The sequence below is a fragment of the Penaeus japonicus genome, unplaced genomic scaffold (genome assembly GCF_977035675.1).
Source record: "Penaeus japonicus unplaced genomic scaffold, GWHDUDI00000001_assembly GWHDUDI00000015, whole genome shotgun sequence".
NCBI lineage: Eukaryota > Metazoa > Arthropoda > Malacostraca > Decapoda > Penaeidae > Penaeus > Penaeus japonicus.
The window spans coordinates 4,092,291-4,104,790 of NW_028234417.1; the positions used below are offsets into that span (position 1 = coordinate 4,092,291).

Sequence of the window (12,500 nt, forward strand, 5' to 3'; positions counted from 1 at the left end):
GATATCATGTCAGCAATACTATTCATCCCCTAAATATTTTTTTAATATCCTTTCATAATTGATAAATATAATCAATTTAGTTTAGGTAAAGTCACGCTCACGTCCATCTTCTATGGTAGTCACACCCTGTCACATACTTTCATAAGAACCATATCCTGCCCATGACTGTCATGTCAGTCACACCTTCCATGGTAGTCATATCAACTTCAGACTCTCTCCCTCGTCTGCCAGTGTCCTGAGGGGGTGGGGCTGAGGAAGGCGGAGGGGGAGGGTAATGAGCGGCATATGGAGTGGGGGGGAGGGGGGGGACGCATACAATATATTAGGGCCATGTCTGTCATATCTCTTTTCATTACGTTACTGTAAAGATGGTAACAAGTGTCATAATTTGTCATTTGTCATAATACAGTATATTTTCACTGCAGGATTGTCCCTTTGGGCGCCCCAGCCTCCTTAGGCATAACCATCTCAGCAACCTGGCGGTGATGGAGAGAAGGATGTTTATTCACACTCCGGGGGGCGGCGCAGCAGAATGATATTTGGAGCGCTGCAATGCTCCCATATAGACTGTCCTGTCTACATAGTGTCCCCTCTCCTGATTATCCCAAAGAGTGCCAGTGGTTCATACTCCACGGCACTCAATATACCAGCGGCCTAGAATTATGTTTCCGCTACTTCTGTGTGATGTTGCAGGACACCTTTCTGTCCTGCAGCGACCGCACTACACTTAAGACCATCCACGACGGGGCGGATATTTGCCTAATTTTGCTCTTGCATGCAATAAAGTAAGTCCACTTAGGTTCCTGCCGGGAGATTCCCGAAGCGCCATGCCATGCCTTTCTGAACGATTTTCTGCCACACTATTCTAAAGGGTTACAAAATGAGGTTCTGTACTTTTTTTTTTTTTTATAAAGTCAAGAAAAAGGTATATAAATGTGAACAAATGCCAGTACAATGTGTATATACAAATGAAACTGTTTGCAGTGTGTATATACGATGAATCGTCATGACGTGATCGGACGTCATGGGTTAAGTGCTTTCAAACTTGGTCGTGTTACCAATTCCGCCAAGAAAAGCTCTCAGCAAACCACATGGGGGCATGGGTAAACATATTCATGGGGTGTGTAGTGACGCAGACTGGTCCCTTCTTGCAAAGCCTGCACTTGCAATGTGAGTGGCATCATCGGCAGATCGATCAATAAAGTATGCAATACGAATGATGGCAGCACTGACCCACTCCACCTGTGCGTTCAGTCAGGCTGTTCATCTTCTCTTCATGTCAGCTTGTAATTGTTATATACATATATATATATATATATATATATATATATATATATTAATATATATATATTATATATATATTGTGTGTGTGTGTGTGTGTGTGTGTGTGTGAGTGTGTGTGTGTGTGTGTGTGTCGTGTGTGTATATATGTTTATGAATGTATGTATGTACTATATATAACATATATATAGGTGATAGACATTTTTGCATATATGTGCATAATGCGCTATATTAACAGAAATAATAACTTTAGTCAATATATAATATATTATATATATATATATATATATATATATATACATATATATATACTATATGATAATTCTATATATATATATACATATATGAAATATATATATATATATATATATATATATGATCAAAGTATATATCTGATATTAATAATTAAATAGTATATTATCATATATATATATAGTGTATGCATATATGATATATATATATATATATAAAAAAAAATATATATATATATATATCCTATATAATATATAGTATATATTTATAGACAAATATAGTGGTGTATATATAAGATATATATATATATATATATAAATATATATATATAACATATGATATGTATAATATATAATAGATATTAATATAAATATATATCTAATTAAAATTTTATAAAATATATATAGATAGATAGGTTACGATAGATAGATAGATTTAGATATAGATAGATAGATTTTTTTATATAATTGTAATATATATAAATTACTATATATAATATATTATATATATATATCTGTAATAAATACTATCTAATCATAGTAACACACACTATATATATACATATATGTATACATATAGTATATATAAATATATATATATATATATAACTATATATATATGTGTAGTTTTTATATATGTATTATATATATGAAATATAAATATATATATATATATATATATATATATATAATATATATATAAAATATGATAAACGAATAAATATACATATTGATATCATATATATATATATATATATATATATATATATATATATATATATATATATGTATATATTATATATAAACACACACACACACAACACACTCAACACACACAACACACACAACACACTCAACACACACAACACAACAACCACCACACTCAGATATTATTTATATATAATTTTTATTTTACAAATTTTACCTCCTTGACAAGACTCGATCCGGGTAGTCAGAGTGGACAATCCCCGGTACTAACCCAACTGACGACCGGGATCGTGTCTCGGGTCGGGAGGTAAAATTTGTATTTTCTATATTATTGCGTTACTGCATTTAAAGACATCAAACACGATTATATATATATTATCTATATATTTTTATATTATATTATATATATATATATATATATATATATATATATACATTATTATATTATGTATGTATATTATATATATATTCAATATATGTGTATGGGTTTATATATAGATATATATATATATATTATTAATTATATATATATATATATATACATATTATATATTATATATATATATATTTTTATATATAAATATTTTAATATTATTATATTATATATATATTTTTACATTATAATAATATTATTACCACATATATATATAATATATTTACCTTATATATATATATATATATATTTATATATATTATATATATACATATATATGGTGTGTGTGTGTGTGTGTGTGTGTGTGTGTAAGTGTTGTATGCGTGTTTCTCTAACAAACTGTTTATCTATCATCATTGCAAGAAAAAAAAAAAATCTAAGTTGAAATAAAATCTGCATCTCTCAACATGGACCACCGTGATTTTGAAGCCCAATACATTGATTATGAAAATGACCGCAATACGTACTTGCTTCCTGTGTGTTTTTGTTTACATTTTCTAAAACCTACGTATGACACACACGATAGACGCGTTCAGTACACCCGTTGGTTGTTTCGAAACTTATAAGGCGATAGGTTTTAAATCGAAGTGATTGGTTGACCAGTGGTTTATGGCAGAGGCTAATAAAAGGTATATTAGAGTCACAGAGTCATCATTCGGCCACTTACGATCAACGTAAGTACGGCAGTTGCCGTACAGCAGATAATTGAGTATGGGTTCCTTCCCGTTCCTGGTCATGATTTTTCGATGTTTTTTTTTGGGTTGTAGTTAGATGAAATGTTGTGATTTATGACTGATTTTTTACTGTGATATTAAAGCACAGCATAGGGTAGAAGAGTAGAATAGAAGAGATACTTTCTCGCTTAATTTGTACTCATTCCTTTTCAAAGAGGTGTATAGTCTTGTGTATATCTCTCTTCCCCTCATCCCGACCATTACTTATGTATGATATCGTTTTTGTCGCTCCTCAACTGTTGCCTTTTCCTTTCTCCCTCTGTTCCCTCTCCTTCAAACCATGGTCTTACCTCTCCTTCCTCTCCACCCTCTCCCCTCTCTCCGATCTCTCTTTCACCCATCGTTATCCCTTGCTCTCTTGCCCGTTCGCCCTCTCCCCTCCCCGTATAGTTACCTTTTCTCCTTCTACTCCTCATTACCCCTGTCCTCAAAACCTTCTTCTAATCCCCTCTCATCCTCTCGCTCATCCAATCTTCACTCTCTTTTATTCCCATCTCCTTCACGCCCTTTCCCTCTCGTTTCCTTTCAAATTTTTCTTACCCTCCTTTTTCCCCCTCGCCCTCAACCTCATTTCCCTTCCTTACCCCTTATCTCCCTTTACACCCTCTCAGCCCATCCTACCCTACAGCCCTCTATACGCCCCGCTTTCTTTCTCAATCCGCACTAGCCTCCCCCCCCCCTACATACGTTGTCATTCCGCACCCTTACGCAGTTCAGCTGTTAGCGCCATCATTACTCGTGATGGTCGATGAGAAGAGTTGGTCGGGCGCCGCCTGGTTGTTATTCATATTTTGAATCAATAATGAAACACTTATTTCCATGTAAATTGTTAATGGTACGTAAGAATTCATTTCATGAGGGCGGAAATCCTGATTGTAATAGGATCATTCCGTCATCATTCGCGTTGGGGTCAGCCAAAACACTACTTGCTTGTGGTTTACGACATACTATAAACGTTATTCGCATTTTTTTCGGTTGTTATGAGATCTTGTCAGCCAATATATTCATGTCCCTAAATATTTTTTTCATATCCTTTTTAATTGATAAATATATTATTTAGTTTAGGTAAAGTCACGCTCTCAGTCCATTCTTCCTATGGTAGTCACCACCCTGTACATACTTTCATAAGTACATATACTGCCATGATGTCTGTCAGTCACACATCTTCCAAGGTAATTCATTCTACTTCAAGATCTCTCGTCTGCCAGTGTCCTTCATACAATATATTAGGGTCATGTCTGTCATATCCCTTTTCATGACGTTACTGTAAAGATGGTAACAAGTGTCATAATTTGTCATTTGTCATTTGTCATAATACAGTATATTTTCACTGCAGGATTGTCCCTTAGGGCGCCCCAGCTTCCATAGGCAGAAATTCAGCAAACCTGCTGGTTGATGGAGAGAAGGATGATTATGCACACTCGGGGGGCGGCGCAGCATATGGATATTTGGGCGCGTGCATTGCTCCATATAGACTGGTCTGTTACATAGTGTCTCTCTTGATTATCCATAGAGTGCCTGGTTCATATCCACGGCATCAATATACCAGCGGCTAGAATTTGTTCCGCTATTCTGTGTGGTGTTGCCGGACACCTATCTAGCTGCATCGACGCACTACACTTAAGACCATCAACGACGGGGGGGATATTTGCCATTTTTGTCTTGCATTATAAAGAAAGTCCATTGGTTCCTGCCGGGAGGATTACCCGGTCTGCCTTGCTGAACTTCTGAACGTTTTTCTGCCAACTATTTAAAGGGTTACAAAATGAGGTTCTGTACTTTTATTTTTTTGATTTAAAGTCCAAGAAAACGGTATTTTAAATGTGCACAAATGCCAGTACACTGTGTATATAAAATGAAACTCGTTTGCAGTGTTGTATATACGTGAAACTTCGTGACTGATCGGAACGTATGGGTTTAAGTGCTTCAAATTGGTCGTGTTACCAATTCCGCCAAGAAAAAGTCTCAGCCAACCACATGGGGGATGGGTAAACCATTCATGGGTTTAGTTTCGAGCTCAGAACGTTCTTAATCCCTTTTCACACTTGCAATGTGAGTGGCATCATCGTAGAACGCTCTTTAAAGGTATGCATACGAATGATGGCCGCACTGACCAACCACCTTATTAACCCTACCTTATAACACATAAACCTTCCTCAATATCCAATAAAAACCAATAAAACACACAAACATAACAAAACAAAACCAATAAAAACTACACAATAACTATATAATAATTTTTATATTTATTTTAGTTTATTTTTATTTTTTTTTTTATATATATTTATATATTATTTCAAATTCAAACATCATAAATTAATAACAAAAACCAACAAAAACTCACTTTCCCGCAATCAAACTTATCCACATTAAAACTAAAAAAACAAAAACAAACACAATCTAAAAAAAATCAAACACACACACAATCCAATCACACTAGATAAATAATATCAATAAAAAATACAAAATAAAACATAACTCACAACCTATAATCAAAAAACACTATCTAAATACCAAACACAAAATAACAAACACTAAAATAAAACACAAACAAATACATCACTCACAAACACAAAAACACTCACACAAAACAAAAACAAAACAATATAACACACAACACACACCCACACATACACACTCCCTATCCACACACACAAATAAACACAAACAAACACACAAAAAATACATAACAAACAATCACACTTCACACCCCACACACACATCACTATACACACACACAAACACTACTAACTCACTCACTACTCAACTACTACTCAATCAAAAAAAAAATACAAACTCACCCACACACAAAAACAAAAACACACACATCACACAAACACCACACAAAAATACCCCCCAAACACAACCACACATAAACCCAACACACACAACAAAACACACCAACAAACACACACACAACCACACAATATATATATATATATATATATAATATATATATATATATTTTTATTATATATATATTTATATATATTATATATATACACACATAAACATCCTACCTCCAAATATATCACCCACACAACAACACAAACACAAACACACACACACACCACAACAAAACACAACTCTCTCTCTCTTCTTCTTCTCTCTCTCTCATTCTCTCTTCTCTCACTCTCTCTCTTCTACTCCTTCTCTCTATCTCCCTCTCATCATCTTCTCTCTCTCTCTCTCCAATCCTCTCTCTTTCTTTCTTCTCTCTCTCTCTTTCCTTCTCTCTTCTTCTCTTTACTCTCTCTATCTCTTCTCTATCTCTACACTCTCAACTCTCTCTCTCTTCCCTCTACACTCATCACTCATACTCTATCAACCACAAAACACATATCACAAACCACCCACACACAACACACCACACAACACACACACACAACAACCCAAACACACACAACACACCCCCCCCCCCCCCCCCCCCCCCACACACAACACCCCCAAACAACACCCACACACACCCCCCACCACACCCACCCCAACCCCACCCCACCCCCCCCCCCACCCCCCCCCCCCCCCCCCCCCCCCCCCCCCCCCCCACCACACCACAACCACCCCACCCCCCCACCCACCCCCCCCCCCCCCCCCCCCCCCCCCCCCCCCCCCCCCCCCCCCCCCCCCCCCCACCCCCCCCACCACAACCCACCACCCCCCCACCCCACCCCCCCCCCCAAACCCCAAAAAACCCCAACACCCACCAACCCACACACACCCACCCCCAAATAAATTAAAAACTAAATTATACCTTTTATATAAATAGGAAAATATATATATATTATATATATATATATATATTTATAGATATTTGTATATATATTTTATATATTATTATATATATTATATTATATATATATATATATATATATATATATATATATTTTTTATATATATATGTTATTTAAAATATATATATATTTTATATATTATAATATATATATATATATATATATATATTTATATATTATATAAATATATATATGTACACAACAAACATGCACACACACACACACACACCCCACATCCACACAACACACACACGCACGCAGCATCACTCACATACACGCACACACGCATACACACACAAACAAACACACACACACACACACACACACGCACAACACACACCCACACACCCACACATATATATATATTTATATATTATATTATAATTATATATATATATATATTATATTATATATATATATATATATATATATATATATATTTATTTTATATATTATATGTATATATATTTATTAATATATTATATATATATATTAATATATATGTATATATAAAATAGTATATTATTATTATTTATACTTATATATAATATATATTATATATATATATATTTTATATATATATATATTATTTATATATATGTGTGTGTATGATATATATATTATATATATAAATATATATTTATTATATTATATATATTTATATATATATATACATATATATCAGTATATATGTACACAGAAAACAACAACACAATATAAAACAAACACATACACTTATACACACACACCACACTCACGACACACACACACACACAACACACACACAACACACCACAACACCACACACACACTCACACACAACGCACAATACATCAAAGAGCAAGCGAGAGAGAGAGACAGGGGACAGAGAGAGAGAGAAAAAAAAGGGGAGAGAGAGAGAGAGAGAGAGAGGAGAGAGAGAGAGAGGGGAGAGAGAGAGAGAGAGGGGAGGAGAAGGGAGAGGAGAGAGAGGAGAGAGAGAGAGAGAGGAGAGAGAGAGAGAGAGAGAGATGAGAGAGGAGAGTTGAGAGAGAGAGAGAGAGAGAGAGAGAGAGAGAGTGTGAGAGAGAGAGAGAGAGAGAGAGAGAGAGAGAGAGAGAGAGAAAGAGAGAGAGAAAGAGCGAGAGAGATTGATTTGATTTTGATAAGTTTATTCATACTATATTCAGTGTATACACATGAATAAGCATAGGAACTATGCCTAAATGGTTTGTACAGTTTATGTTATATTCTAAGACATACATTGTTGGTGAAGCAGATATTACTGTGACCCTGACAATTGATATACTAGGGCAAAGCTATACATAAGACATAGTAATGAATGTATATCTCTAGAAAGACCTTGCAATTTTATCTGTTACAGGCAAAGTCCTTGTGTTTACGTAATATATCTGATAAAATGCCGTCCTCTATAAATGATGTTGCAATACTGTACAATGTTTTACGTTCAATCCTTTCACGAAATTCTTCAATTAGAGGACATATCATTACATAGTGGTTAGGGAACAAGAGAAAAGAGAGAGAGAGAGAGAGAGAGAGAGAGAGAGAGACGAGACGAGATGAGAAGAGTGATACGAGAGGAGAGAGAGGAGAGAGAAGGTAGGTGGATGCTCTGCGAGACGAGAGGAGAGGAGAGCGGAGTGAGAGGTAGAGAGAGGAGAGAGAGAGAGGAGAGAAGAGGTAGAGTAGATGAGAGAGGGGAGGGAGAGAGGGAAGGAGAGAGAGAGAGAGGGAGGAGAGGGAGGAGAGAGAGAGAGAGGAGAGGGATGAGAGAGAGGAAAAGAGGGGAGAGAGAGAGAGAGAGAAGGGATGAGAGAGAGAGAGAGAGACGAGAGAGAGGAGAGAGAGAGAGAAATGGCTCGCGAGGATCTCAGTTGAGAGCGAGCGAGCGAGCGATAGTAACAACTCGCCTGTAAAAGGGGGGGGGCTTTATGTACAAAATAAAAAGGATATTGTGCAACTTCCCTTTAGACGAAAAAAAAAGTGTGTTCGTATCCCTCTTCCTGCTCCGTATCCCTCCATGTTTACAAATAGTTCGTCTGCTCCGCGATCTCCGGGACAACTCGACTCCTATTCATATTTGATTTATTACCCGAATGCCGAGTCGCTCGGGCTTCAAACTTGGTACGTAGCAAGGGATACAATATAGCTATGGAGATGTCAGATTAATAAGTGAATTCTCATTGGCAGAGATGTTACAGACAATATTTGGTTGCTAGTGAGTTACTGAAAATCGGTCTGTGGTTGAATGTCAGCGAGTATTATTATATTTCTGAAATGTTTCTCTTTATATGGACATTTGTTCTGTTATTTACCTTGGATACAGAGCGTAAGCAAATATTTACAAAGCCATAAGGAATGAGAAACCATGTTACTGCACAACATGTATTGTAGTGTTGGAATTTCCTCCCAAAAATGTCTTGATATATCTTTGCTGATGTTTGTTTTGCTGTTAATTCTTTTTGAACTAGGATTATGATTGTTTTTTCTAATCTTTTATTTTCATGATATGTATTTATGATATTTTTTTATCATGTTCCAAGAACCATGATTTATTTTTTTATTATTTTTATTTTTTTATTTTTATTTTTTTTCCTTCTCCACCACCAGTCACAAATATGGTCAGATTTTTCAAGTTTCAACTAGGTAAAATTTTGTTTTATGATGTTTCGAGAACTTTATTTTACATGTAGAAAAATGTCAAATACATATGTCAATTATACATATAATAGAGCATCAAAGATTATAAAAGTTACTATAATTACCTGTTGTGTATGAGCTAAAAAGAAAATATGTAAATTATAAGAAAAAATCTAAATTAAAGACTGAAAATATTGAAATATATTTTCACATTATCTAAAGCAATATAACATGTATACATATGCATAAATAGTAGAAAAACAAAAAGAACTAGGAATTAGTTTATTATAGATGATATTTTATTTTATTCAGTAATGACTTGAGCAGAGAAGATGAGTTTTTAGCTGGATGAAATATATCATATAGTACCAAAATTTTTATTTCACATTCATTACATTCCAAGCACAATAAAAAAAAAAAAAAGAGATGAAAACCAAGACTATATGAGTGGCACAAGGAGAGGAAGGGCTATAAGGAAAATTGGGTATGGTGGTGGTATGGTGGACATGGCTAGATGAAACTTCTCTTACAGCGACAGAGTTATTAATTGATATTACATACATACATATTCTAAGTGAAAGAGATGTAGGGAAACACCCCAGCAGTTTTTGACAGGTCTTGCAAGATGTAACAAGCATGTGAAATATATGGCAAGACGCAGTCATGGCGAATAGGACTTCAGGGATTAATATATTAATATGTCAAGTACTGAAAGTTGCATGATTATTTTATTTTTCTCTGGGGAACGACCCCTACTTTACCCCCTTACCCCCCCCCCTAAATCACTGTTATAGGTATTGCTATTATTATGATTATTATGGTTATGATTATGATTATTGATATGATTGTTATTATTTATATTATTATTATTATTATTATAGTTATTATTATGATAATAATAATAATTATTATTATTATCCTTATTATTATTGTTGTTATTATTATTGTTGTGGTTTTTATTATTTTTATTATTATTAGTAGTAGTAGTAGTAGTAGTAGTAGTAGTAGCAGTATCATTATTGTTGTTGTTATTAATATTATCATTATTATTATTATTATTATTATTAATATTATTAATATTATTATTACTATAATTACTACTGCTATTACTACTACTACAACTACTACTACTACTTATTGTTATTATCATCATTATCATTATTACTACTACTACTACTACTACTACTACTACTATTACTTATTATCCTTATCATTACCATTATTATTATCATTATTTTCAGTATAACTATCATTATTACCAATATTGATATTTCTTGATTCCTGTTAGTTGCTTATCATAGTAGAAAGGCTTTAAATTTATAAAAAGGAAATTAGTCACTGTCAAGAATTGCAACATTAGTACTTTGCAAACTCATGCAAACCTGCTGGAAGCACAAAAAGAAAATTGTATTATGATCACAAATAACCCTGTTTCATCATAGACAAAAATCCCACTGCTTAATGTTCAGCATAATTACATAATCATATCAAATGCTGATATATCAATTTTTCCAGGTGTTCACATAAAGCCAGCAAAATGTTTGACCCCATACTTGTGGTGGTCTGCTGTGCAGGCTTAGGGTTAACACTCTCGTACTTTACGCTTGGGAGCTCTCGCCTCCCTCAACAATTCCAAGAAAAAGCTGGTGAAGAAGGTATGTCATAAAGTTTGGACGTGTTCCAATATCTGATAAGGTTATTTTGAGTATGCATGTAGTTTTTTTTTTTTTTTTTTTTTATTATTATTATTATCATAATGGTGTATATTGTTTAATAAGGGATTTGTAGCCAAATAGTTGTTACTTTTTCATTTGATATTCTATTTTTAAAAATCACTCAAAGCAAGAAATTGCAGCTGATGTAATTCTTCTCGCAACAGTTAAGAATGATGAAAACTCACGCCCAGCCAAGAGGAGAGTAATGTTTGTAACAGCTCATCCAGATGATGAAGTAATGTTTTTTGGCCCGACCATTCTGCACTTCACCCAGAGGGAAGGTGCCCTGGTATACCTTCTCTGCCTTTCTACAGGTTAGTTATTAACCCATTCGCAATGGGGTGATTATTGTCTAATGTTGCTCCCACTTTGAAGATAACAAGCGCACACACCCTCCACATGGAAGAGCTCTCCTAGCATGATGCTGCGTTGTGCCTGTCAGAGCACTTTTCATGCACGTGATTTTTACAGGATGCTATGAGGTGTTTTTCGTATTTTTTTTTTTTTTTTTCTTGTTTTATTAACAAGTCAAGAAATGTGTCTATGCAAATGCAACTGTAGTGAGTATATACATACAATAACTATGTTAAAGGTGTATGTAGAAGAAGATATCGTGACGTGATAGGACATCATCCAGTCAGAGCAAAATATTCCTTTGACGTCATAGCACGTCATCCAGTGTGAATGGGTTAAGGAATATGTTATTTGCTTCATCATTTATGTCTTCCATTCTTTATAGTTCATTCTCTTTTATCTTTTTATTGTTTTTAGGTGATCATTGCAGTCAAGGCAGGGTTCGTTCAAAGGAGCTCTGGGAGAGTTGCCACCTTCTCGGAGTGTCCAGAGAAAACATCCTCCTGTACAGATGTGATGACCTGCCAGACAACCCCTCCATTATGTGGCCTACAGTGCGCACTGCCAACCTCATTAACCAATATCTACATGCT

The 12,500-nt window shown here is 34.6% G+C and overlaps 1 protein-coding gene across 1 annotated transcript in view; it reads left to right on the top strand.

Annotated features, from left to right (window-relative positions):
- The first annotated feature begins 9,214 nt into the window (after positions 1-9,214).
- PIG-L (phosphatidylinositol glycan anchor biosynthesis class L) overlaps positions 9,215-12,500 on the top strand; it is a 5,656-nt gene continuing 2,370 nt past the window's right edge. The window contains exons 1-4 of the mRNA XM_043014246.2: positions 9,215-9,322; positions 11,354-11,493; positions 11,718-11,867; positions 12,325-12,500. The exon at positions 12,325-12,500 is cut by the window's right edge and continues 15 nt beyond it. Coding sequence (XP_042870180.1) covers positions 9,219-9,322; positions 11,354-11,493; positions 11,718-11,867; positions 12,325-12,500 — 570 coding nt within the window. The 5' untranslated portion in view covers positions 9,215-9,218. The remainder of the gene's footprint in view (positions 9,323-11,353; positions 11,494-11,717; positions 11,868-12,324) is intronic.